The sequence below is a fragment of the Schistocerca cancellata genome, chromosome 2, assembly GCF_023864275.1.
Source record: "Schistocerca cancellata isolate TAMUIC-IGC-003103 chromosome 2, iqSchCanc2.1, whole genome shotgun sequence".
Taxonomy (NCBI): domain Eukaryota; kingdom Metazoa; phylum Arthropoda; class Insecta; order Orthoptera; family Acrididae; genus Schistocerca; species Schistocerca cancellata.
Genome location: NC_064627.1, coordinates 759,768,561 through 759,794,088, shown reverse-complemented (window position 1 = coordinate 759,794,088; position 25,528 = coordinate 759,768,561). Strand labels below are relative to the sequence as shown.

The 25,528-nt window shown below is 42.9% G+C and overlaps 1 protein-coding gene across 3 annotated transcripts in view; it reads right to left on the bottom strand.

The window, feature by feature from the left end:
* Positions 1 to 25,528, bottom strand: part of LOC126162587 (ATP-binding cassette sub-family C member 4-like) — a 318,245-nt gene that overhangs the window by 161,226 nt on the left and 131,491 nt on the right. For all 3 annotated transcript variants that reach the window (XM_049919187.1, XM_049919189.1, XM_049919188.1), the window contains exon 10: positions 4,300 to 4,530. In XM_049919187.1, coding sequence (XP_049775144.1) covers positions 4,300 to 4,530 — 231 coding nt within the window. The remainder of the gene's footprint in view (positions 1 to 4,299; positions 4,531 to 25,528) is intronic.

Sequence of the window (25,528 nt, the reverse complement as noted above, 5' to 3'; positions counted from 1 at the left end):
GTGTTTTAATTAAAGAAGCGAAATATCACATATTAAATATTTAGCACTCGACATTATTACTTACCACAGCTATTACATAATACTCACTGAATGAAATGTCTTGATCGTTAAGTAAGATAATAAAACAGTACTGTAGTATACACTGACGTGACAAGTCATGGGATATCACCTAATATCACGTTGGACCTCCTTTGCCCGGCGTAGTGCAGCAATTCGACGTAGCATAGATTCAAAAAATCGTTGGAAGTCCCCTGCATCAATATTGAGCCATGCTGCATCTATAGCCGCCCATAACTGCGACAGTGTTTCCGGCGCAGGAGTTTGTGCACGAATTGATCTCGAGATTATGTCCAATAAATCTTCGATGGGATTCATATCTGGCGATCTGGGTGGCCAAATTATTCGCTCGAATTGTTCAGAATGTTTGTCAAACCAATAGTAAACAATTGTGGCCTGGTGTCATGGTGCATTGTCATCCATAAAAATTCCATCGTTGCTTGGGAACATGAGCTCCATGAATGGCTCCAAACGGTCTCCAAATAGCCGAACATAACAATTTCCAGTAAATGATCGGTTCAGTTGGACCAGAGGACCAAACCTATTTTATATAAACACAGTCCATACCACTGTGGAGCCACATCAGCTTGCACAGCCTTGTTGACAACTTGGGTCCATGGCTTTGTGGGGTTTGCGACACATTAGACCCTACCATCAGCTCTTATCGACCAAAATGGGGACTCATATGACCAGGCCACAGTTTTCCTGTCGTCTGGGGTCCAATCGATATGGTCACGAGCACAGGAGAAGCGCTGCTGACGACGTCGTGCTGTTAGCAAAGGCACTCGCGTCGGCCATCTCCTGCCACAACCCATGAACGACAAATTTCGCCGCACTGTCCAAATGGACACATTCCTCGTACGTCCCACATTGATTTCTGGGGATATTCCCCGCAATGTTACTTGTCTGTTAGCACTGACAGCTCTAGGCAACAGCTGCTGCCTTCGGATGTTAAGTGAAGGCCGTTGGCCATTGTGTTGTCCGTGGTGAGAGGTAATGCCTGAAAACTGGTATTCTCGGCACACTCTTGACACCCTGGATCTCGGAATATTGAATTCCCTAATGATTTTCAAAATGAAACTTCCCACTCGTCTAGACCCAACTACCATTCTGCGTTCAAAGTCCTTTAACTCCCGTCGTGCGGCCATAATTAGCCTACGTCGGAAACCGTTTCACATGAATCACCTGAGTACAAGACTGCTCGGCCAGTGCATTGTCCTTTATACATTACGTGTGCAACACTCCTGCTATCTCTATGTGTACGTATCGCTGTCCCTTCTGACCCCCGTGTGTGTGTGTGTGTCTTAAAGAAATTTGTATCAAAGTGCTGTACGTTAAATAATTAACACTGGATATGACTAATTATCAGAGCTCTTAAATAATACTCACTGAATGGTATTTTAATTTCCCCTATCGCAAGAAAGACTATAAAACAGTACTGTAATACATAAATAATGAAAACCACTATCACGCCTCGCTTCAGGGCTACATTAAAAGTAAAACCAATACGTTTTTCAGCTCTCGTCGTTTAATTTCTGGTAACTGTTTAAAATACATGACTGCGACCAAAAGATTAATTCCAAAAATAATATGTATTTTTACTTTCGTGAAGAACCCAGGAAACATTTTCATACTTGCTTTGCAAATCTGTAATGGATGATAGGTAAAGACATCAACGGAATATCATATGCTGTACAAACTGGTAGCTAAATTTTAAGACGCTGATATTTGTAGAAACGAAAGCTGAAAATCTGCTGACGGCAGAGCAAAAATATAGAGCTGTACCATCCGTTCAAAACGCTCCGAGACTGATTTTATTTCTGGCGTATTGTGTACAACGTATAGAATTTTCATAAAGCCATTCGAAACTGTCAAAAAGCCTTTCTTTGGGATGTTGTTCAATTCGCGTGTCGCACTGGGTTGAATGCCGGTTACTCGTCAGTGCAGAACTACAGTTGCAGCTTGAACTTCGACAAGTCAGTTGTGAGCAGGTAGTCGTGGGCTTGCGGCCGTAGTGTATCAATGCTGATGTGTCACAAATCGAAATGGAGCAACATCTCTAGATAAAGTGTTAAATACATTTTCCAGAATGTTTTGAACAGAAGGTGTGCAAAGCTCGTCTCGCACACCTTGACTCCCGAACCAAAACGACGTGTGGATGCCTGCCGCAGCTTGACTGAATTGCTAAACGCCGACAGGTCTTTTCTGGATGACAGGTGACAAGTCGTGTTATCAATGCGAACCTACCAGAAAACGACAAAGTGAAGAAACTAACAGCAACGGTCAAAGTTTTGGTGACATAAGCGACGTCCTACCCAATGCGACACGCGAATTGAACAATATCCCAAAGAAGGACTTTTCTGACATTTCGCATGGCTTTATGAAACTTCTGTACATTGTACTCAAGTGGGGTGGACTATATAGAACACCTGAAGCATCAAAACAATGAATACCGCCTCCAAACGTTTTGGATTGATGACTGACTGAAGAATGTTCAGGAAAGTGGTCGAAAGGTGATTACTAACTTTCTCCGAAAGAAAACACAAAAACTAAAATTATCTAGTCAGACGAAAACGGGAGTACGAAGTTCCACTTTAAGTATCTTTGCTCGTCAGACCAGCTAATATCAGAAATAACGATGGGGACAAGTCGTGGACAGAAGATGCGGCCACTCACCGCGCAAGGAGGAACTTCGGTGAAGCAGGATGATTCCCTGTACAGTACTGTATTGTTCCTCTCGATTATTAAAACAAAGATGGGTTTTCAATAGAACGTTTTTGAATTGGAGTAAAAAGTATAAAATAATTTCTCCTAGATCCATACAGATCCCTAACCCGAAACAGATAGTCTGGAGAATTTGGAATAGCGAATTTTTAATAGCTATGAAAATACTTATAAGATTTATAACAAAGGACTTTGGACGCATGCAACAGATAGTTGTTAGCAGGTGAAGTATTAATGCATCAAATACGTATTGCAAGCGACTCGCGTCTTTCGTTTTAAATTTTAAAAATGTTTTCGTAAGTATTAAACATTCATAATCACAAATTTTCGGAACTATCTGTATGGAGTTAGGAATCTGTATGGTGCTAGGAGAAATTATTTTATACTTTTTAGTCCGATTTAAAACGTGGAATTTTAAAAATTTCTTTCTATTTAAATAATTAATTTCTGCCTTTAGTCTTGTATGAAATTTCTCAATGGATTTAAACATTTTGATGAGATTGTAAGATATGTTAAATTTAAGGTTTCAGTGTATAATTACTTGACCATATCTGTAATTGAATAGTATTATACCTACCTACTGATAATACTGTATTCATATGTTTAATTGTTACTTTCCTAAAAAATAAAACAAAGAAGCAAGGAACATTAATTTTACATAATTGTTATAAGATTTTTATGTCAATACTCCATTTATACTTTCAACTTTGCCCATGTACATATATGTCACACATATAGCACAGATCTCAGATCTCCTTCTTCTCCTCCTCCTCCTCCCTCTCTCTGTCCATCTCCTCCCCCACCACCCTCTCTGTCCACCCCTCGCCCATGTACATCACCTCCTCCCCTCTCTCTACCTATCTGCTCCTCACTTCTCTGTTCATCTGTTCCTAGCCCCTCTCTCTGACCCTGTCCTCTGGCCTTTCACTGTCCATCTTCTTCTCCCTTCCTGTCTCCATGAATATCCTTCTCCCTCCCCCTGCCTTTCTATTGACTCCTCACTCCTCTCTACCCCTCTGTCTGTCCATCGCCTCCTGCCCCCTTGCCTCTGTACATCTCATCCTGCCCCTCTCACTATCCATCTGCCCCTGGCTCCTCTCTCTGCTCAGCCATACCTGTCCACAAGTATACCCTCTGAAGTACATTCTGATACTATCTGCACAACACATGGTTGTGCAGGGTAGCCTAGATGTCACGTGTTACCAAACTATTTCATCTCCAACATCACCCTTAAAGAACAGACCGATTAGAAAACGAGTTAATATTGCAGCGTCATCCAATTCTGAACTTCGTTTAAAATTTCAAGTTTCTGACCCGTCGAGAAGTCAGTTTAAGAGTACTTTCAAAATTTGTCCTGAACAGTCAGATAAGAAGGCAACGAAAGAAAAACGTGGTAAGATAACTCCATACATTGGGTGTAAATGACATGAAGAGGATGGCTCAGTAGAGGAAGTCGTGGCGGCCAGCAAGCAACCGGTGAGAAGACTAACGACACCAAAAGAAAGAAAGGCACCGTACCTTGCCGGCACCGACGGGTCCCGCGACGCCCACCAGCTGTCCGCGACGCACGCGCAGGTCCACAGCGTCCAGTGTGTTGTCGCTGAGGCTCTCCACCCACTTGGCCGTCACCCCCTCCATCTCGACCGCCAACTCCTCAACCTTCTCCTCTTTGCCGTGCTTGTCGTCCAGTCCGCTCAACAACATGAGGGATTTTGTTTCGTCAGTGATCTCGTCATTCCCCAGGAATTTCTGTGTGAGAAGCACATAATTATAAGGTACACTGGTTACTACTTAAAATGTCATCAAGTGAAAAATTAACCACAGTTTTTGAGCCAAGCAACAAAAAAAGATTTTTACCAGTTAAAAAACAATATAATATACTACGTTTCTGGAAGATAATTCACACCTAAAACCAAATATAACTTCAGAATTTCTATAACAGCCTCAGTTTTCACGAAATAATGATTTTTGGATTTTGTAAATGGCTTACGGAAGCCTAGATGTCTGGCAAAATGACACGCTGGTGCCACAGTACTTCCAAATACATACAGTGAAAAAATCTTTCAGTACACAAATGAATCCAAGAAATGAGTAACATAACAGTAAAGGAAAGGAAATAAACATAACAAAAAGTCTTTCCTTCCAGATTTTCTGCAACACATTGTGTCAGCAACGTCGCTTCGTAAGGGCCAAAAGTTATTGGACAACATCGTGGTACTCCATTTGTCTTGATAACGCTTTTCCATTCGATAAATGTCCTGGTGGAACCGTTCTCCATGCTAGGACCAACAACGCCGAGATTATCGGGCAATAAGTGAAATGGTACGTCCCATAAGATGGCACGATCTCAGTGGCTCATACACAATATCGCGATAATTGTCTACCGTACGCTCTCCAAAAAACGTTCTTGCAGATATTTGTGGAAGATAGCAATTCCATTCTGTCAACAACACTCACTCAGTAAATCAAAGAAATGTTCATCACACATCAATTCCCTAATTGTCGGCCCATTACTCCTTTATTTTTGATTCAGTGATCATTGGAAATATATCTAGCAAACAAATGAATCCACGTGAAGGTTTGTCCTTGGCTTTCACAACGTTTTTGGTGAAACAAAATGCAATGCGCAGTGAGGGTAGATAAACACATTTTCGGGGCCAACAATGGGAGTGGGTCATTGCTTCCCAAGATAGAGATTTTTCTGTGTCTGCTCTTCGACTCGCTTATGAATCAGCAATGTTCTGTGTACCAGAGCCATATGATGATAAGATTGAGATATGCACATGTACATCATTTGCATTTCTCATGCCAGTTAACTATGAGTACCAGTTTAAAGATCTTATGTATATCCGTAAGATTAAGTGCACGAGCAATCGGAACAGGAGGAAATTTGTTACCATCGTGGAGTGGAGAGGCATTGCATTCGGACTAAGCCTACACCTACATTAGATCCGTAATGCTCGCGACCATCACACGGCACCGCAAGGGAAACAAACACCGAGGCTGCGATGTAAGTGCCTACACTAGAAACTGAAGACCGATCCGACTAAAACCGATGACTCCCAGTTACGGAAGGACGTGCTGACGGATCAAACATGTTTGTATCCTGTCCGATATCGTAGGCCCGATGACACCTAATGACAGCAAAAACTGATGACACACATAGTTACTCGTTAACAGTTCTTTATTGATTATGTCAATGTTACTGTGAAAATGTCATTAAAGAAAATGAAGTGTGTTCACTTGCCGCATTGTGGTAGAAAGTTTTTCTTCGTGACTGATTCATATTCTGAAGTTAGACTGAGCAGTGGAACCGATTCGAGAACATATTTTTTCCCGACAAGCGACGTATCATTTGCAGTTCATACCCCCACCCCGCCCCACCTCCCTCAGAAAAGAGTTGGCTTTCGTTGGCCCTTGACAAGACCGTTAAAAATTAATCTAAATTTAGTAATCGTAGAGCATGTCGGTGTTTCTTTTAAAATAAGTACTACATACGAGCTCAAATAAAATTTCTAAATCCTATTTCAGTCCTAAAAATTAAAAACCTCTTCAATTCATTTCCATTTAAGATAATGACTGAGGTCTTTAAAGTATCTTAGTGAAGAAATATATTGTTGTTATTATAAAGGGTGGGTCACATGTAATAAACTGACATTGTGAAAGTGTACAATAGCAGAAGCAAAAGCGTTCCAATAAACATGGGTCTGCTATCAAGCCGTTTGAGAGATAGTTGCAAATGTGTACATATGGAAAGCTGTTGACTCGAGTATGAAGTATTTTCCTTGTTAGTAGGAATATTTTTGAAATGTTAACTTTTCGATTAAGTTGACATATAATTAGGCTCTAATTTCACCGTACATTGTGCAACGTTTGGGAATGTCGTACATGCGTGACCGACACAGGCGCATTTCGTTCGTGATATAGGATGACATCTAACACACCAATATGGTGCGAGAGGGAGATTTCAGACAAAGTTGGTGCCCTGGTGTCCGTCACCTTTTTCTCAGCGAGGTCATCCCATAAGTGAAGTGCGCAGCACTCCCGCTGATACTTCTGCAGAACAGGAGCAGCAGATTGTACAGCGGTGTCAAAATTTACAAGTTGGTCTAGGTGTATTTTGAAGATTTCGGAATTCACTGAAGAGACTTGTGCAGTGTTGCCTCCAAATGTATGGACGACACATAGAACACATGTTTTAACAGGCACGAACGTGCGGTATTTCTTGACGAGGTACAGTATTTCTTACTAAGGCAGCCCTTGGGTGAAATGTGAGCCCCATTGTATGGGGGCTTAATCAAAAGATTTATATTTAAAATACACTCCTGGAAATTGAAATAAGAACACCGTGAATTCATTGTCCCAGGAAGGGGAAACTTTATTGACACATTCCTGGGGTCAGATACATCACATGATCACACTGACAGAACCACAGGCACATAGGACAGGCAACAGAGCATGCACAATGTCGGCACTAGTACAGTGTATATCCACCTTTCGCAGCAATGCAGGCTGCTATTCTCCCATGGAGACGATCGTAGAGATGCTGGATGTAGTCCTGTGGAACGGCTTGCCATGCCATTTCCACCTGGCGCCTCAGTTGGACCAGCGTTCGTGCTGGACGTGCAGACCGTGTGAGACGACGCTTCATCCAGTCCCAAACATGCTCCATGGGGGACAGATCCGGAGATCTTGCTGGCCAGGGTAGTTGACTTACACCTTCTAGAGCACGTTGGGTGGCACGGGATACATGCGGACGTGCATTGTCCTGTTGGAACAGCAAGTTCCCTTGCCGGTCTAGGAATGGTAGAACGATGGGTTCGATGACGGTTTGGATGTACCGTGCACTATTCAGTGTCCCCTCGACGATCACCAGTGGTGTACGGCCAGTGTAGGAGATCGCTCCCCACACCATGATGCCGGGTGTTGGCCCTGTGTGCCTCGGTCGTATGCAGTCCTGATTGTGGCGCTCACCTGCACGGCGCCAAACACGCATACGACCATCATTGGCACCAAGGCAGAAGCGACTCTCATCGCTGAAGACGACACGTTTCCATTCGTCCCTCCATTCACGCCTGTCGCGACACCACTGGAGGCGGGCTGCACGATGTTGGGGCGTGAGCGGAAGACGGCCCAACGGTGTGCGGGACCGTAGCCCAGCTTCATGGAGACGGTTGCGAATGGTCCTCGCCGATACCCCAGGAGCAACAGTGTCCCTAATTTGCTGGGAAGTGGCGGTGCGGTCCCCTACGGCACTGCGTAGGATCCTACGGTCTTGGCGTGCATCCGTGCGTCGCTGCGGTCCGGTCCCAGGTCGACGGGCACGTGCACCTTCCGCCGACCACTGGCGACAACATCGATGTACTGTGGAGACCTCACGCCCCACGTGTTGAGCAATTCGGCGGTACGTCCACCCGGCCTCCCGCATGCCCACTATACGCCCTCGCTCAAAGTCCGTCAACTGCACATACGGTTCACGTCCACGCTGTCGCGGCATGCTACCAGTGTTAAAGACTGCGATGGAGCTCCGTATGCCACGGCAAACTGGCTGACACTGACGGCGGCGGTGCACAAATGCTGCGCAGCTAGCGCCATTCGACGGCCAACACCGCGGTTCCTGGTGTGTCCGCTGTGCCGTGCGTGTGATCATTGCTTGTACAGCCCTCTCGCAGTAGCCGGAGCAAGTATGGTGGGTCTGACACACCGGTGTCAATGTGTTCTTTTTTCCATTTCCAGGAGTGTATATTTATGCTAACCAGTACAATATTGCAGAGCGGCTTTCTACACAGCCACATATTCGCTATGATCTCACAAATGGCCAGGTTGCGGCCCACGTTTAGCGATGCGTTTTTGCTTCTACGGATATTATCGTACACAGTCACCCGCGTCTCCTTTCGCTACTAATTTCTTTTCACCCTCTATTTTGCATTTGAGCGCTTCTGGTGCTCCATGCACCCGCTTGTGTTTCTTGGGCCTGTAGCGACTTGGCAGTGATTTAGCAAAACTCTCTGGTCAGCGGAACTGTTTTTGGAGTCATTTCGTTCCAAGCCTTTGTAGTACGCGCACGCGCTTCGTATATTCCGCGACGCACTTGCGATCTCAGTCATTCTGTCCGGAGTATCCTCACTTGGGTCCTCTCCACACCGGTGCACACCCCCCCCCCCCTCCCCTCCCCCTCCCCCTGACGAACGTCAGGACCTATAGTACGTATTATTCTGCGTACTTCGTCTCATCTTCTAAGTGACAACAATGGAAGCATCGCATAACTATAGTGCCAGAGAAGTGCGAATTAAAGACAAGAGTCTTCTATAGTTCTTAGTTTAGTGCTTTGTATCACCAGGAACAGCTTTCCCCTTTCTTCCTCCTCCTTTTCGTTTTGATTATCTGAAGACCACGCTAATTCGCGTCAGTTTAGTTTCTTCTAATCTTTCTCCTTGTCCAATATTCTTTCATGTTCATATTTGCAAACCTTCGTTCTTCTGTCGATGATTTCTGTTTGTTTATTTACACACTATTTGTAGTGCTAGATGTGCGTATTTCATGGGTGTAGTGTCATGTTTATGTTGGATGATAATGATGACATAAGGGAGAGGGTGAAGCCCAGTGCCGGCACATAGCCTACTCCTTGCGAATAGCAGCGATGGGGCCATCCGACGGACGGATCACCATCAACAGTGTCACATGCCCTCACTTCAAGAGAAACTCCAGAGAGATATGGTATTTAAGCCAGCGCTCTGACGCAAGGTCTGATGATCAGGAACTTCATGCCATGATCTCACCTCCCGTTGCCGGTCAAATACTGGCAGTGAAAATTTTTCCACCACCAGGATTCGTGCTGGCTTATCCCGGGTCGAGCGTGCATTAGCGACCTCGGCCACGGAGGCGGGTGTCCATAAAGATTTTGGTATTGATGTATTTCTGTCGCCAGAATGTCTGAATTTTTCATTTTAAAATCTTCCTGCTATACATCTCTGGTTACTGCATTCCCATTTCCTCTAGACCCATTTGTACCTCCTGTCACCAGGAACTGTGTTATTTGCTGTGTTGACCTCACCTGGGCCATCCTAAGAGTGTGTTCGAAGAACACGTTCCTTTTTTTCCTGATGATGTTCGAGATTCTCTCTGTCTCGCCATACAGTTGTTGGTTCACTCGTCTTCCAAACAGGTCTTCTGTTTCTCGAGGTCCCAATGTTCTCCTTAGAATCTTTCGTTCCACCAGTGTCTAAAGTACTCCTGCTCTTACTAGGTTAAGAGTTTCGGCTGCATATAAGGCTGTAGGGCGGACCAGTGTTTAGTAATGTCTGAATTTTGCGTTGATCGGAATGTAGATGTTCATCTGTATGCTTTTTTTCATTTTGTTTATTCGTGTTCCCATTACTTCCTTTTCTGTCAGCCCAATTTCTATCCATTCACGCTGGTATTTAAATCCCTCCTCCTGTTGCCGTTCATCTAGAAGCTGCCTTGAAGTTTTTCATATACCGCGTCTTCTCGGTAGAGATCTGTAGGCCTGCCTTAGTCGCTTATCTCTGTAGTTGCATGATTTATTTAGCTGCCTCTTATAATAATTCCGACAACATCACAATATCGTCTGTGAATGCAACACAGTCTACTCGTAGTTTTGTAAAACATGAAATGACGTTTTCTTGCACAGTGCTCGTGGTGTTAACAATTCCCCCCCGCCTATCCGAACAATGTGTACCAACTACCGATCTTTTGGTTGACTTTGGTAATGAATGCAATTCGGTTGCATATTAACAAGATGCTGTCCAAAAAACTGTTAGGCACAGTGAAATTTTGCCCGAATCTGCCGCCGTGTACAATTCCACCGGACCCGTTCCGGTCGGGTCACGCACGAACACTTCAGCAGCATTTCCTTCCCAGCCTTCTCATCAAGAGACCGTCCCTCCTTGCTCCGAGAAACTGTGATACGATGTGCATACCAGAATGTTAATACTGTTCGCCACAATCCACAACCCGAGCCGACACCCCAACACCTTAAGCGACCGGCTGAGTGGGTTACTCTCACCGAATGCTCACAGCTCTAAGTTCGTCATATTACTGACCCATTTAGGTGAGTATCAGCATTAATTGGCGTCTCATTCATGTCAGGTCACACCTTGTGGACACTGTGAATAGTGAAGTTACCGCCTCAAAACTCTTAACTCACGAGGTGTGGTCTCTCAGACCGCGCGGAAAGTTTCGAACTCGCTCTCTTTGGCCAATTGTGGTGGAACGCCTCTATACTCCCCCTACCCTCCTTAAATTGCTTAGCCTACGATGTTTTGTTGTTGGTTGCGTTATTGCCTTCTGTGTTTATTGTTGACACGTATTATTGATAGGTGTTGGAGTCTCCTAGACCGTGCCTCGTGAACTACATACCTGTTTTCTTGAGTACGGTACCGTATAGCTCAAAATGTGTCATTTTTAACTTTCCAGCGTTTGATGAAATTGTTAGTCGATCCATGGAGGAAGCTGTCAGTGATATAGATCAAGAAATAAACGAAACAGACAACGATTTTACATTAGCCAGTGATCACAGTTCTCCTATCGAACAAGAGTATTATTCAGAGGAAGAACTTCAGCAAAGTTGTAATGGGAATATGTCTGTTTCTTCAATGAAATAAAGTACTTAAAGTGTTTGTTAAAAACGAATGTGTTCTGAGTGGTGATACAAACTGTAGTTCCCAGAAATGAAAGTCAACTTGACAGATTTCCTTTTTGTACCTATCGGGTGGAATTTTTATGCGCAGATTTAAACTCTGGAAATTAGTTTTATTTGGAAATTTATTTGCTACAAAGATTGTATAATTTTTCAGAATAAAATTCAGTACTCTAGCAGTCTATTTATGTGAACTATTTAAAAGAACCACACAAAATTATGTACTTTTGTGTGATAAATAGGAAAATGCTGCAGGCTTTGTTTAGTGCAATAAAATAAACTAGAAGCATTTAAGCAACACCGAAATAATTGTAAACGTAAATGTCCTATAGCATAAATTAAAAATTTCAAATGATATTTGCCTTAAAACTCGGTTTAAACATAGGGGTCCCAGAGACCACACATCGTAGTATACGTTACAGAAAAGTCACCTCGCGAGTTAAAGGTTAAAACTAGCAATGGTCTCGCATGAGCATTAGTCACTAGAAAGGAAACTAATTTTTGCGCGCAGACTTCTGGCTGTATTACAAGGTCGGCAGTGCATTAATTCATTGGATAACAATGACTAGCTCTGCCCCAATCAGGCAATCATGGACCATGCCGCGACAGGTGTCAGCGCACAGCCGAGGTGTGGAAACGAATGTACGCGGACGCCGCAGAGGATGACGTCACTAGCAACCTCCAGGGCAGCGCCCTCCAGCCAGTCAAAACAAACAAGAGGCCAGCCGACAAAAAGAGGTAGTCACGCATTTGTTGGTTTTATGCACGTTTCGGCGATAAAGCACGCAGTTACACGGCACCTTGTGAACATCTGAGCGGGAAGAATGATCCGCAATAGGTGCACCGGTACATTACTACAACGTGTGAGCCAATCAAGTTGTACACCGTCCCCGAGCTATGGCGGTAGACTCTACGTACTGGATCATATTTTCTTGTTGACATTGGGTCTGAAGGGATTGCCAGGCCACATGAGCTACTACCTCCGGAAGGAAGTAATTACGCCCTCCAATCCCTTTCTGTGAACTATTCAAATATTGCGGTATACGGAACCCTATCTTGAACTTTGGACCTGAGTTTAGGACACATGTTTTCATGGCAGTTTTGCATTGGTGACGTCAAGGAACCCACACTGGAAGTTCACTTTCTACGATATTTTCATCTCTCCCCAGATCTGGCACTTGGAACTCTTCTTTATCACAGCATAAGACATTCTGTAACTGGGATCATTGGCGCCCCATTGCCATCCACGCTCCCACATTCCACGATCTCCGGCTCACAAACTCTCCTTCCTGCCGACACACATAAAAGGGATCGATAAATACTTTGCGACTGTCCGGCATCGGCGTTGAACTAGCAAAAATTCACTCTGCACTACCTCGACATCAAACAAGAAACTCTGTACATGATAAAATTCGCGCATCTGTAGAGGATCTCATGGCTGCACATACATACTTGGAGTAGCTCACCAGAGAACAACATAATCATTCTGATGTTATCACCATGAACGAGTCAAGCATGGGGTAGCTGGCAACAGACACAGACTAAGGAGTAGTCTGCATATCTACACCAGCACTGACACAGGTCAGTCCGGTCTATCCTTCTTCTGGTTCCTGTACACCTACTGTGTGTGCGAGCCCTCAGCCCCAATAGATTCATGTGTGCTGGTCAGACAAAGTGCTATCTGCAACGAAACTGTTCCTAAAATCAACACCTTATCAAGCCCTCCACTCTGACATAAGGCATGTATACTAGTTCCAGATAAGCTGTGGCTGCAGATGAGTTACTACAAGCTGATATCATCGGACAGTCTGAGTGTCGCCCATTCATCTTGTACCTAAGAAGGATGGCAACTAACGGGCTTTCAACATCCGCAGCATCCTGGACAGTTATCCAGTGCTGATTATTCAGGACTTCACTGATCGTTTAGCCGGTGTCTCTGTGTTCAGTGTGTTGGACTGCAAAAAGGCTTATTTGCAGGTTTCCATGAACGATGAGGACGTACCAAAGATGGCTATTATCAACCCTTTTGGACTTTATGAAGTCCTTCACATGCAATACGGACTCAGAAATGCAGTACAGACTCGGAAAAGGTTCATAGACAATGTTCTTTTCCAGTGTTCCTTTCGCTATACCTACTTAGATGATATTTTAATCTTCTCTGTTCTTAACTCGAACATGGTGAGCATCTCAGATTGGTTTTCAAAGCCTTGAATAAACTTGGCGTCATAGTCAATAGTGATACACGTTAGCGATGACAGTCAGTAGTTACGTTCCTTGGTCATTCAGTTAGAATCGAAGCATACAGCCTAAAATACAGTGGACTAAGATCGTTAGTCAAATACCACACCGAGCGAGGTGGCGCAGTGGTTAGCACACTGGACTCGCATTCGGGAGGACGACGGTTCAATGCCGCGTCCGGCCATCCTGATTTAGGTTTTCCGTGATTTCCCTAAATTAATCCAACAAATGCCGGGATGGTACCTTTGAAAGGGCACGGCCGACATCCTTCCCTAATCCGATGAGACCGATGACCTCGCTGTTTGGTCTCTTCCCCCCAAACAAACAACAACAAACAAATACCACATCCAACTTGCAAGATTATGCTGATTCCTTGGCATGGTAAATTTTTATCGCAAATATTTATCTGATGTGGTTCCATGGTTTTAGCAGTTCTCCAACAGTCGCTAGCAAGACCACGACAACCACTACACTTCTTCTCCCAAAAGTTGACTGACTACCAGCGCTAGTGGTCGGCTTACGACAGGGAATTGTTGGTCGTATACTAAACAGTAAGGCACTTGAATGGTGATGTGAAGGGCAGGCTTTTGACCATACACATAGATCATCAGCCTATGGCAGATTCCATATGCAATGTAGCAAAAGACCAGTTTGTTTCATCAGTTAGATTATATTGTAAAATTCATAACACATGTGCGACATCTTTATGGTGTTGACAATGTGTCAGATTGGGACCAGTGCTCTCTCAGCAGATAATGGCTGTGATGAACTAGCAGAAGCACAAGTAAAGGACACGCAATTATGCGAATTCTTCTTTGACATCACATCCAGTTTAGGGTACACCGTTCCCATCTCTTCAAAACAAGTAAAGTGTGATGTTTCACAGGATAGTCTTCGATCACTAATGCCTTCAGCATGTAGAGACTGAATAAACTACACAGACTGCCCCATCCAGGCATTTGTCCTACAAAGAAACTCCTCAGAGTCTGTTTTGTGTGGCCAAATGGCATAAAAGATTGTACAACTTGGATGGAAACATGTGCTACCTGCCAACGATCTCAATAGAACAGCATGCACAACCACAACACAGCCGTTATTCAATTTCAAAGGGCTGCTTTCTGCATATCCACCTAGACCTCATCGTGCTTCTCCCCAACGTAAGTGGTTTTCATTATATCCTTTCGGCAATTGACTGGGTAACCCGCTGTGCCAAAGCTATACCGGTACCTGACATCAATGCAGAAATCACAACGAAAGCATTTATTAACTTACGGATTTCTCATTTCGGTTGTCCTGCCTTAATTACGATTGATCAGTGCAGATAATTTGAATCAGCACTTTTTACCGAACTCTGTCATTTGTGCATTATTCAGCACTTTTGAACCACAGCTTACCACCCTCAAGAAACAGCCATCATGTGTCACGGAGGATAATGGACAGAAGTGCTACCGTGAGTGCTATTAGACATGCATTCAGCATATAAAGAAGACCTCCAATATCTCTGGTGGAAACCCTTTACAGGGAACCACTAATTCGTCGGCCGGAGTAGCCGAGCGTTTCTAGGCGCTTCAGTCTGGAACCGCGCGACCGCTACGGTCGCAGGTTCGAATCCTGCCTCGGGCATGGATGTGTGTGATGTCCTTAGGTTAGTTAGGTTTAAGTAGTTCAAAGTTCTAGGGGACTGATGACCTCAGATGTTAAGTCCCATAGTGCTCAGAGTCATTTGAACCACTAATTCTGCTGGTGGACAGCACAGAGCCATCCCTACCAGCTACAGGGAAGGAACTTCCTCTGCTCGTCTGTAAGGCGAAGTGGTACATTGCTTATCTCAAGATACCTCCCCCTCCTCCCCCCCCCCCCCTAGGTACATAGTCCACATACAATCTTCGCACATGATACTGTCTGCCCAGCATTGCAACCGTCATACTCAGACCCACACAGAGTGATTAGAGAGGACACTAACACATTTGACACATTACTGAAGGGGAAACTGAAAACTGTTAACACCGATATATTCAAGCCTGCGTGTAGCTTACAGAACACCTCTGATGTGAAGGTAAACAGCGCCGACCAAATGGACAACATTACATAATTCAGGATGACAATGTAGTTATAGTACAAGTATATGTTCAACGATTTCGGCATGGAGAGATCTTGGTTAGATTTGTCAAGAACAATCTAGCGGATTGGCAGCACGGTGAATGGTGGAAATATATTCTTGCAATTACAAACCTTCTGCAGGATGTCAAGCCATCTACACCTACATCTACATGATTACTCTGCTATTCACAATAAAGTGCTTGGCAGAGTGTTCAATGAACCATCTTCAAGCTGTCTATCTACCGTTCCACTCTCGAACGGCACGTGGGAAAAACGAGCACTTAAATTTTTCTGTGCGAGCGCTGATTTATTTTATCGTGATGATCATTTCTCCCTATGTAGGTGGGTGCCAACAGAATGTTTTCGTAATCGGAGGAGATAACTGGTGATTGAATTTTCAGGAGAAGATCCCGTCGCAACGAAAAACGGCTTTGTTTTGATGATTGCCGCTCCGATTCACGTATCATGTCTGTGACACTATCTCCCCTATTTCGTGATAATACAAAACGAGCTGCCCTTCTTTGTACTATTTCGATGTCATCCGTTAGTACCACCTGATGTGGATCCCACACCACACAGCAATACTCCAGAATAGGGCGGACAAGCGCGGTGTAAGCAGTCTCTTTAGTAGACCTGTTGCACCTTCTAAGTGTTCTGCCAATGAATAGCAGTCTTTGGTTTGTTCTACGCACAATATTATCTATGTGATCGTTCCAATTAAGGTTATCTGTAACTGTAATCCCTAAGTATTTAGTTGAATTTACAGCCTTCAGATTTGTGTGACTTATCGCGTAATCGAAATTCAGCTGATTTCTTTTAGTACTCGTATGAATAACTTCGCACTTTTCCTTATTCAAGGTCAATTGCCACTTTTCGCACCATACAGATATCTTATCTAAATCATTTTGCAAGTCATTTTGATCATCTGATGACTTTACAAGACGGTAAATGACAGCATCATCTGCAAACAATCTAAGACGGCTACTCAGACTGTCTCACATGTCGTTAATATAGATCAGGAACAATAGAGGGTCTATAATACTTCGTTGGGGAACACCGGATATTACTTCTGTTTTACTCGATGACTTTCCGTCTATTACTACGAACTGTGACCTTTCTGACAGGAAATCACGAATCCAGTCGCACAACTGAGGCGATACTCCGTAGGCACGCAGTTTGGTTAGAAGACGCTTGTGAGGAACGGTGTCGGAAGCCTTCTGGAAATCTAAAAATATGGAATCAATTTGACAGCCCCTGTCGATAGCACTTATTAATTCATGAGTATAAAGAGCTAGTTGTGTTCCACAAGAACGATATTTTCTGAAACCGTGCTGACTATGTGTCAATAAATCGTTTTCTTCGAGGTACTTCATAATGTTCGAATACAAATGGCGCTGAGCACTATTGGACTTAACTTCTGAGGTCATCAGTCCCCTAGAACTTAGAACTACTTAAACCTAAGTAACCTAAGGACATCACATACATCCATGCCCGAGGCAGGATTCGAACCTGCGTCCGTAGCGGTAGCGCGGTTCCAGAGCGTAGCACCTAGAACAGCTCGGCCACCCCGGCCGGCATGTTCGAATACAGTATATGTTCCAAAACCCTACTGCAAATCGACGTTAGTGATATAGGCCTGTAATTCAGCGGATTACTCCTACTTCCCTTTTTGGGTATTGGTGTGACTTGAGCAATTTTCAAGTCTTTAGGTGCGGATCTTTGTGTGAGCGAGTGGTTGTATGTAATTGCTAAATATGGAGCTATTTTATCAGCATAGTCTGAGAGGAACCTGACTGGTATACAATCTAGACTGGAGGCCTTGCCTTTATTAAGTGATTTATTCCGAGGATATCGACTTCTATGTTTCTCATCTTGGCAGTTGTTCTTGACTGGAATTCAGGAATAATTACTTCGTCTTCTTTGGTGAAGGAGTTTCAGAAAACCGTGTTTAATAACTCCGCTTTAGTGGCACTGTTATCAGTGACTTCACCGTTGTTATCGCGCTGTGAAGACACCATCTCCTCTCGGTTGTCGGTGTACTGAAATCTCACAGTCATAGCCACTAAGAAACAATCACAGCCTTAGTGCTTGCGAACAGAACAGGATACGGTTTCACCAATTCCACCACCTAACCCCCCCCCCCCACCGACTCCCCCCCCCCTCACCTCACACAATATCATCTCTACTAACTGGTAGCAACCACCTCTAGCTCCTCCGTCCACTCAAAACGTCAAGGAATGGTACAGCCGTGCCCTGCTTGATAACGCTCTCCACCAGTAGAAACCAGCACAAAAGGGACCATGGGGCACATAATTGCTGTATATCACACAGGGAGAAGTACGGATCCAGTGCAGGTGTAGCCAAGAACGACGTCGGATAACATGGGGTCACATAATCGGTCTACATCGGATCGAGAGAAATACGGATCGCCGCGTGGAGTGGCCGCGAGGCTTGAAGCGTCATGTCACGGACTGCGCGAACCCTCCAGCCGGAGGTTCGAGTCCTCCCTCGGGCATGCGTGTGTGTGTTGTTCTTAGCATAAGTTAGTTTAAGTAGTGTGTAAGTCTAGGGACCGATGACCTACGCAGTTTGGTCCCTTAGGAATGCACACACATTTGAACATTTTTTGAAATACGGATCCACTGTTGACATAGCCTGACTTTGCTAGAACTTATGGACAAGTAACTCGAAGAAAGACGGACATAATGAGCAGCCGAAATGAGATTACCGATAAACTTAACATCAATATTGCGGACTACGAATTAGTCGAGGCCAGGCGCGGCTCGTGGTTTCTATACTGGGGAAGGCTGCGGCATTTATCGATCGGAGCCAACATGGACCTCGGGTTATGCTACAGATTAGTCTGACATAAACAACTAAGAATTCAGGTGGACGGGGTGGGCAGGTCACTCTCTACCCATAATTTTACGTACTGTATCTTCTATAATCAGGTATTAAATATCATTAGAAGCTAACTTCGAGTTAAAATCTTTGGTAAGTGTTTTTATACGTCATCATTACATTTTCTGACACTTTGCAGCAAATCATATAGAAAGACGCGTTTCGGAGAGATCTTTAATGCGGGTCTGGATGCACAAAGTTCTTTCACTTTCATTCTATGGCCGTGTTCCAAGTTTTTACCTATTAAATTGCACACTGAATTCATATTGCGCTTGTTTCACACTCGCGGTATGTCGCAGATATTCACCAGCAAGTAAAACTCACAAAATCTTGCAAAATATACTCCGAAAAAGAAACTTGCTAATATTACACGGTATCAACAAAAGCAGTCAGCATCAGCAAGCAAGGAAAGTAAAGTAACGGGACAAATTTCGCGCGCTTTGTCCTCTAACCACTTAGGAAACTCTCGCTAGATGGCAGTACTGGTATGTTACTGTAGTGTAGTGCACTCTGGCGGGATATTTGCAAACTTATTCTAAATGTGGATAAAATAGCCAATGGCTGAAACAAAACAACTATGTAAAACATTATCAAGACGATAATACTAAACGTCGATTAATGACGCATCGAAGCGTAGTAGAGATGTGCAGAGACAGAGATCGGATAGCGAAGTTTCGGCCACTCTACATTCCTTTATTACATAGATAGTGGAACCTGAAAAATGTGTGGCGGTTGGTATGACACCCTTAGGCTGCAAACTCTGAGCCTTCGGGTCGCCCATAAAGAGCAGTACTATGTAGAAGCCACGCCCCCAAACCGCTACTACATATAGCTTACGGACGTTCCAAGGCGCAGCCTAAACACTACTAACCGTTCGGAAAACATCTATCGATACAAACAGTTCCAAAAACGTTGACCGCCGTTGTTTTAATCGGAATGGGAAATATGCGAAATTCGTCCTGATAATTTAAATTATGTAATACGTTCTTGCGAAATTTACTTTAACATATATTTTGGGGCGGCTCCGCCTCAGAGCCTTTAATTACGAGCCGCGCCTGGTCGAGGCAAAAGAATGCCGCTACCGTGGAAGCAAAATGAAACATGATGAAGCACAGAGGACGTAAAAAGCAGACTAGCACGAGCGAAGAAGGCAGTCCTACTCAAAACAGCAAGGCGGCCACAATAAACTACGATAAACACTCAATTCCGTATGGAGAAAAAAAAGATTCCACTTTTTAGTTGCGAAGCTTAAATCTCAGGCTGTTGCTTCGATAAATTGAAATCACTTGCAAGATCCTCTTGGGACAACAAATGTGGCTCGTGAGATATCCAGTGGTCGTGAAATGTTCGGTCGGCATGCAAATCTCCTTCACTGTTTTCTGAGAGCATCATCATTGCATTCTTCTTCTATCACTTTCAATTTCTCAGGAGGTACTGGTTTCGGCATTTCTTGACTGTGACACACAGGCCGTATAGCAGATAGTAAATTAGGATATTGCACAGTTTTCCTTGTTTTCTAACTTATTTAATCTATTTTCTGTTAGACAAAAATAACAGAAGAGTGTGTGATTTGGCAACGGGAAAGGACTCATGACGTGATCCTTTTAACTATTCTATCAGGTGTATAGTACATGACCAACAGCACGATTCTTGTACTTCCCTTGGCCAAACTTACTCCTTAATTAAAGTTCTTAACACTTATGTACGAAAGGATTTAAGTTTCGGTTTTTGGGATTCAGAGTTAACTATCCATAGACATAACGAAAATAATTTGCGCTAGTTACTCAGGTGCGAGAGATTTCTTCTTCCGAATTAACAAAACAGGCAAACAAGAAACCATCACAAACTTAAAATAACAAACAGTCATTTCCAACAACTGGCAAAACTCTTCAACGCTGAGATAAAAACGGCAACAAATATAACGTTATTCGACGTATTCCATAATGGTTCATCATCAATTCTGCCAAAGCAGCTTCATTTCCTGGAGGCAGGCTTCTGAACAGAGGGTCTAGTGTGGTAATTCCTTGTACACATTTCAATTATTTTTCAAGTATGAAGTCCGTCAAATGTGTAAGTTAATCTAAAGAAAAATAGCCAGTTCTACCATTTTCATCAGTGCTGACGAATAAACGGTAGCATATCAGAAGAAAACTGAGCCCAAAAGCCAAATACTGATTTAATTTTCGAATTAAGCTTCCACGAGTTAGCAAAAAATCATTATTCACATTCTTTGTAACAAAACTGTTGTTTATCAGTGTTATTAGCGAGATTATTGTCTACTGTGAAATCTCGAACGTAAAACATACTGGCATTTGTCATGTACAGAAAATATATGTCTGGGAACGAATCAGTTTAATCGAAGCCTTCATACTGTGTTGCATCTGCTTGCACCAGTTATTTACAGATTTTTTTTTCGTCTCTGTATAATTCCCCGTAAGTGGTTTATTTAAAGCTATATGAAATTCAGTGGTATACGAAAGTTTTGCTCCCAACAACTGCCGATAATTTTCCGGTAGTGGAGAGGAAGTACATTGGGTCATATGGAGTCTTGTCAGTGACAATAATCGAAGCGTTTCTTGCAAAAATAGGAAGATCCATCCTGGGAGACTTTGGATTACATGTACTATCTTGTGATAAAAAAGGCCTTTTGTTCTATCCAAGAAAGAGGTAGCTCCTGTTTTTATCTCTTTGTTCTGGTATGTTTACAGGAGCATTGCGCAACAGTGTTATCAACAACGGTGTGGTTTTCAGTCATGTCGTAGTGGCACAAACAGCAGTCGTATTCTTGTTCGAAAAAAAAAAACAAGAGAAACAAACAAACAAAGAGTTCTGAAAGATAGTGAATGGAAACGAAATGTAAGGAAACGACGAATGATTGAAGGTTCAGTGGTTCAAATGGCTCTGAGCACTATGGGTCTTAATATCTGAGGTCATCAGTCCCCTAGAACTTAGAAGTACTTAAACCTAACTAAAAAGGACATCACACACATCCATGCCCGAGGCAGGATTCGAACCTGCGACCGTAGCGGTCGCGCGGTTCCAGACTGAAGCGCCTAGAGCCACTCGGCCACACCGGCCGGCAATGATTGAAGGCAAGGCGTATAACACCATAGGTGGAGAATGTCAGAATAAAGCTGAGTCCTATAGCTAAACACTGGTTTCATTTTCGAATTAAGCATGCACGACTTAGCAGAAAACAACGTCCATATTCTTTGTAACAAAAGATTAGGTGTAGGCTTATATGTGTTTCAGTTAACTTGCTGATGGCGAAAAATATGCCTGCTACTTCTTCATAACAAAGTAATTGAAAACGAGCACAGCATGTTTATTTAGGCCATTGTAGAACAAATCGAGTTCAATGACAAAGAGAGAAGAATAGACAGTGTCAGTCAGACTTCCTTGAAGCACCGACTGCCCCAGATGTTACAGTAGGGGGAATGAGAAAAATTTTAAAAAATTAAAGTATTTAGATCTTTAAATTCAAAAGAAAGGCTGTGATTAACTTAAGGTTTTCATTACATAAAATATTATGCTTGCAGATAGAAGTCATAAGAAATATCATTTCCTAAAAGTATACATATCGTCTGTTTTATGGCAAGGAAGTGATAGTTCCACCAATGAGGCAAATGCCACAGGAAATGGTCCCCGTATTTTTGAACGAAAGTAATGTTCTAATATTTGAGATCCATTAAAGATTTTACTGAGAAAGAAACTTTTCACTTAATGTAGAAACATGGTTTTAAAGTCTTTTTCTGTTTATTGAAAACTTGGAAAACTGTAGTTGCTTTCTTTTTTCAGAAACTCTTTCTTGTCGAAACGGTATTTAATCGACCGGAAGACGAACAGATGGGCTTTCCCACAGAAATGCCGAGCGCACGAGGAGGAAAAATGCAGCTTCGTTTAGTGGTGTCTTCACGTTCCAGGTGATACAATAAATAGTTGTAACTTGCACGATGTCTTTTTTTAGATCAGTCTCAGTTAATATCTTTTGTGATGTCAAGTCTAAATTTTTCAACGTTTCGACATATCCTCAGTATATTTTACCACCTCATATGGCAAATTAGCTGTATCTTCATAATTAAATTTGGCTACAGTTGGTGGAATGTCCATAAAGAGAGACATAATTCTGTTTAGTGTCAATGACAGTCATAATTTTTTCTGTAGAGTTCATTTTAGAACATATTTCTTGCAGTTTTTTTAATTTTCTGTTTAAGTTTTACCTCGTTCCTGCCACTATATCTTTCAACTCTGTTGAACAATCAGTCATTTTTGGAGTAATTACTTAGTGTTGGTCACAAACAAACATATGAGCATCACCATTTTTCATTCTCTCTTATGCAACTCTTTCAGTTTCGTGTGCTATTGCATCCCGCTATCTCTAGTGCTTGCCCGTTTTCGTGTCGTCAGTTTTACTGAAATCTGATTTTTGACGCCGGTACACGTAGACAAATCAAAAGTTGCCCCTCTTATATCATTAGGCGAAGTCTGTTTGATGTGCCTACACAGTAAATCTGGCACGGTAATTATAACAAAATGTACATTTTTGGACATTATGTTTCTGTGAAGAAAATATTGATGTCTGCTAAACCAAAATTAAGTAAGTATCTGTAATACACTTCTTACGCTTTACATACATGCATTGGCAAGTTATACTTCTGTATAACATCGCAAATTTGGTAGGCTTTGAAAATGACGGATTTATCTGTTGAAACCAGTAAAATGAAACAAATTTCCTAATTATGCAACTTGTGACTGAATTTTATTCTGTAACTAGCTAAGTATCCAGCGCTCACCAGATGTGTATCAATTCCAATTCTGTTAATCCACCTCCAGAGCTCTCCTCTCTGTTCATCTCCTTCTGCCGCTTTCGCTGTCTAACTCTTCTCGCTCCATCTACTATTCCCCCTCTCTGTCTATCTCCTCCTCAACACTTTCTCTGTCCATTTGCCATCCCCCCTCTCCCCAAATCTCTGCCCACCTGCTCCTTCTTCCCCTGTCCATCTTCTTCCCCCTCTGAGTCCCTCTGCTCCTGCACCCTCTATCTCATCTTCAATTCATTTATCTCCTCCTACACCCTCTCTGTGTCTATCTCTTCCTTCCTCCTCTCTCTGTTCATATCCTCTTTCCTTTCTCCCTCTGCTTCCTCATTCCTATATCTATCCCATCTCCTCCTCCACCCTCTCAGTTAATCTCCTCCTACATGTTAATCTACGTACATACTCTGCAAGCCACCCTACTGTGCGTGGTGGAGGATACTTTTTGTCATTACTAGTCATTTACTTTCCTCCTTCTCTCGCAAATAGAGCGAGGGAAAAACGACGTCTATATGCCTCCGAATGAGCCCTAATTTCTCCCATCTTATCTTCGCGGTCCTTACGCGACATATATGTTGGCGACAGTAGAATCATTCTGTAATCAGCTTGAAATGCCGGTTCTATAAATTTTCTCAATAGTGTTCATCGAATAGAATGTGGTCTCCTTTACAAATGAAAATTCTCCCAATAAACCGGACTCACACTACGTCCCACACGATCAGCAATTTTCCATGATGGATACATTACGTTCTCTCCTGCCAATAACGCTTACTGATTTGGCGGTACGGTTCGCGCATACATCTGCGAGGCATCCTACTCAAGTCACACTGATCCATTACCTTCGGTTTATTGCGACAACGAGAGCAGCAGGCACATTTTATCTGTAGATGGCCGACGTCATTCAAATGCTAATCATTTCTGCAGAACATACTAATGCACATGTCCTGTGAATATGAACGTCCCATCAATAGTGGTTAAAGCTGTTCTGTTTTTTCTGAACATGGATGCATTAAACATAATGTTTGACAGTTTCTAGAAAAGATACGTATTCAGTATCAGGTCACGGTTCAAAGTTTCAGTAGCTGTTCATTTACTTAGAAATCAACATGTCCGCGAAGCCCGATTTCTATATTTCTTGCTAACTTTTTTTTCTTGTGGACTGCGAATGCAGGAAAACCGCACTTGCTTTCACTATTTAGCGCCCATAATGTGATACGTGTAAACTCTCCTGGCCCGGAAATACTTTCCTACAGACATTGCCGGCTATTAGGTGCCAACAATGTTGCCGTACTTGTAGCTGCAATCTGTGTGGTAGCAGAGATGCCGGACAATCGCCGTCCTATATTTTAGGGAATATGCACTTTTTACGGCTCGGTAAACATGCCTCACGCGCTGTTCTATTGAGGTGGACAGGAAACTCTCGAAAAGAACTGCAATGCCAAAATGTTTACAATTGAAATTGATCATAATTTATTTTATTTTATTTTCTGTCAGGTGCTGTAACACATGTTTTTTGCTTACGACAGGGTCTTCAGAAACTACAATAGAAAACATTAAACCCGAATTACAAACACGGATTTTAAAAATCATACTCCATGTATTCTAAAAAGAATACTTTAAAATTAAAACAAAATAAAATTGTCAGAAGAGTGTTCTGTAAGCAATTTCCTTTAAACACTGATTGCATTTCTTTAGTATTCTATCAATAAACCGAAGTACGCCATCGGTTTTACCTACGACTGAGCCTACTCCATAATTCCGTTTCATATCCCTACAAATTGTTGCACAAAGGTATTTGTATGAGTCGACCGATTCCAATAGTCACTCGCTGATAGTGTAATTATAAGATACGCCATTTTTTTCGTTTTATGAGTTGCACAATTCTAACCAGGGGCGTATTACATAGTTTCATCTGCGTGCTTTGGTAGTTTAGTTTCTGAATCTCTGTGTGTTAATCAAATTTATTTGACAAAGTTCTTGCTTTTTCCTCAGTGTCTACAGTACACTTTCGTAGCGCATGTCTATAGTCGTTTGT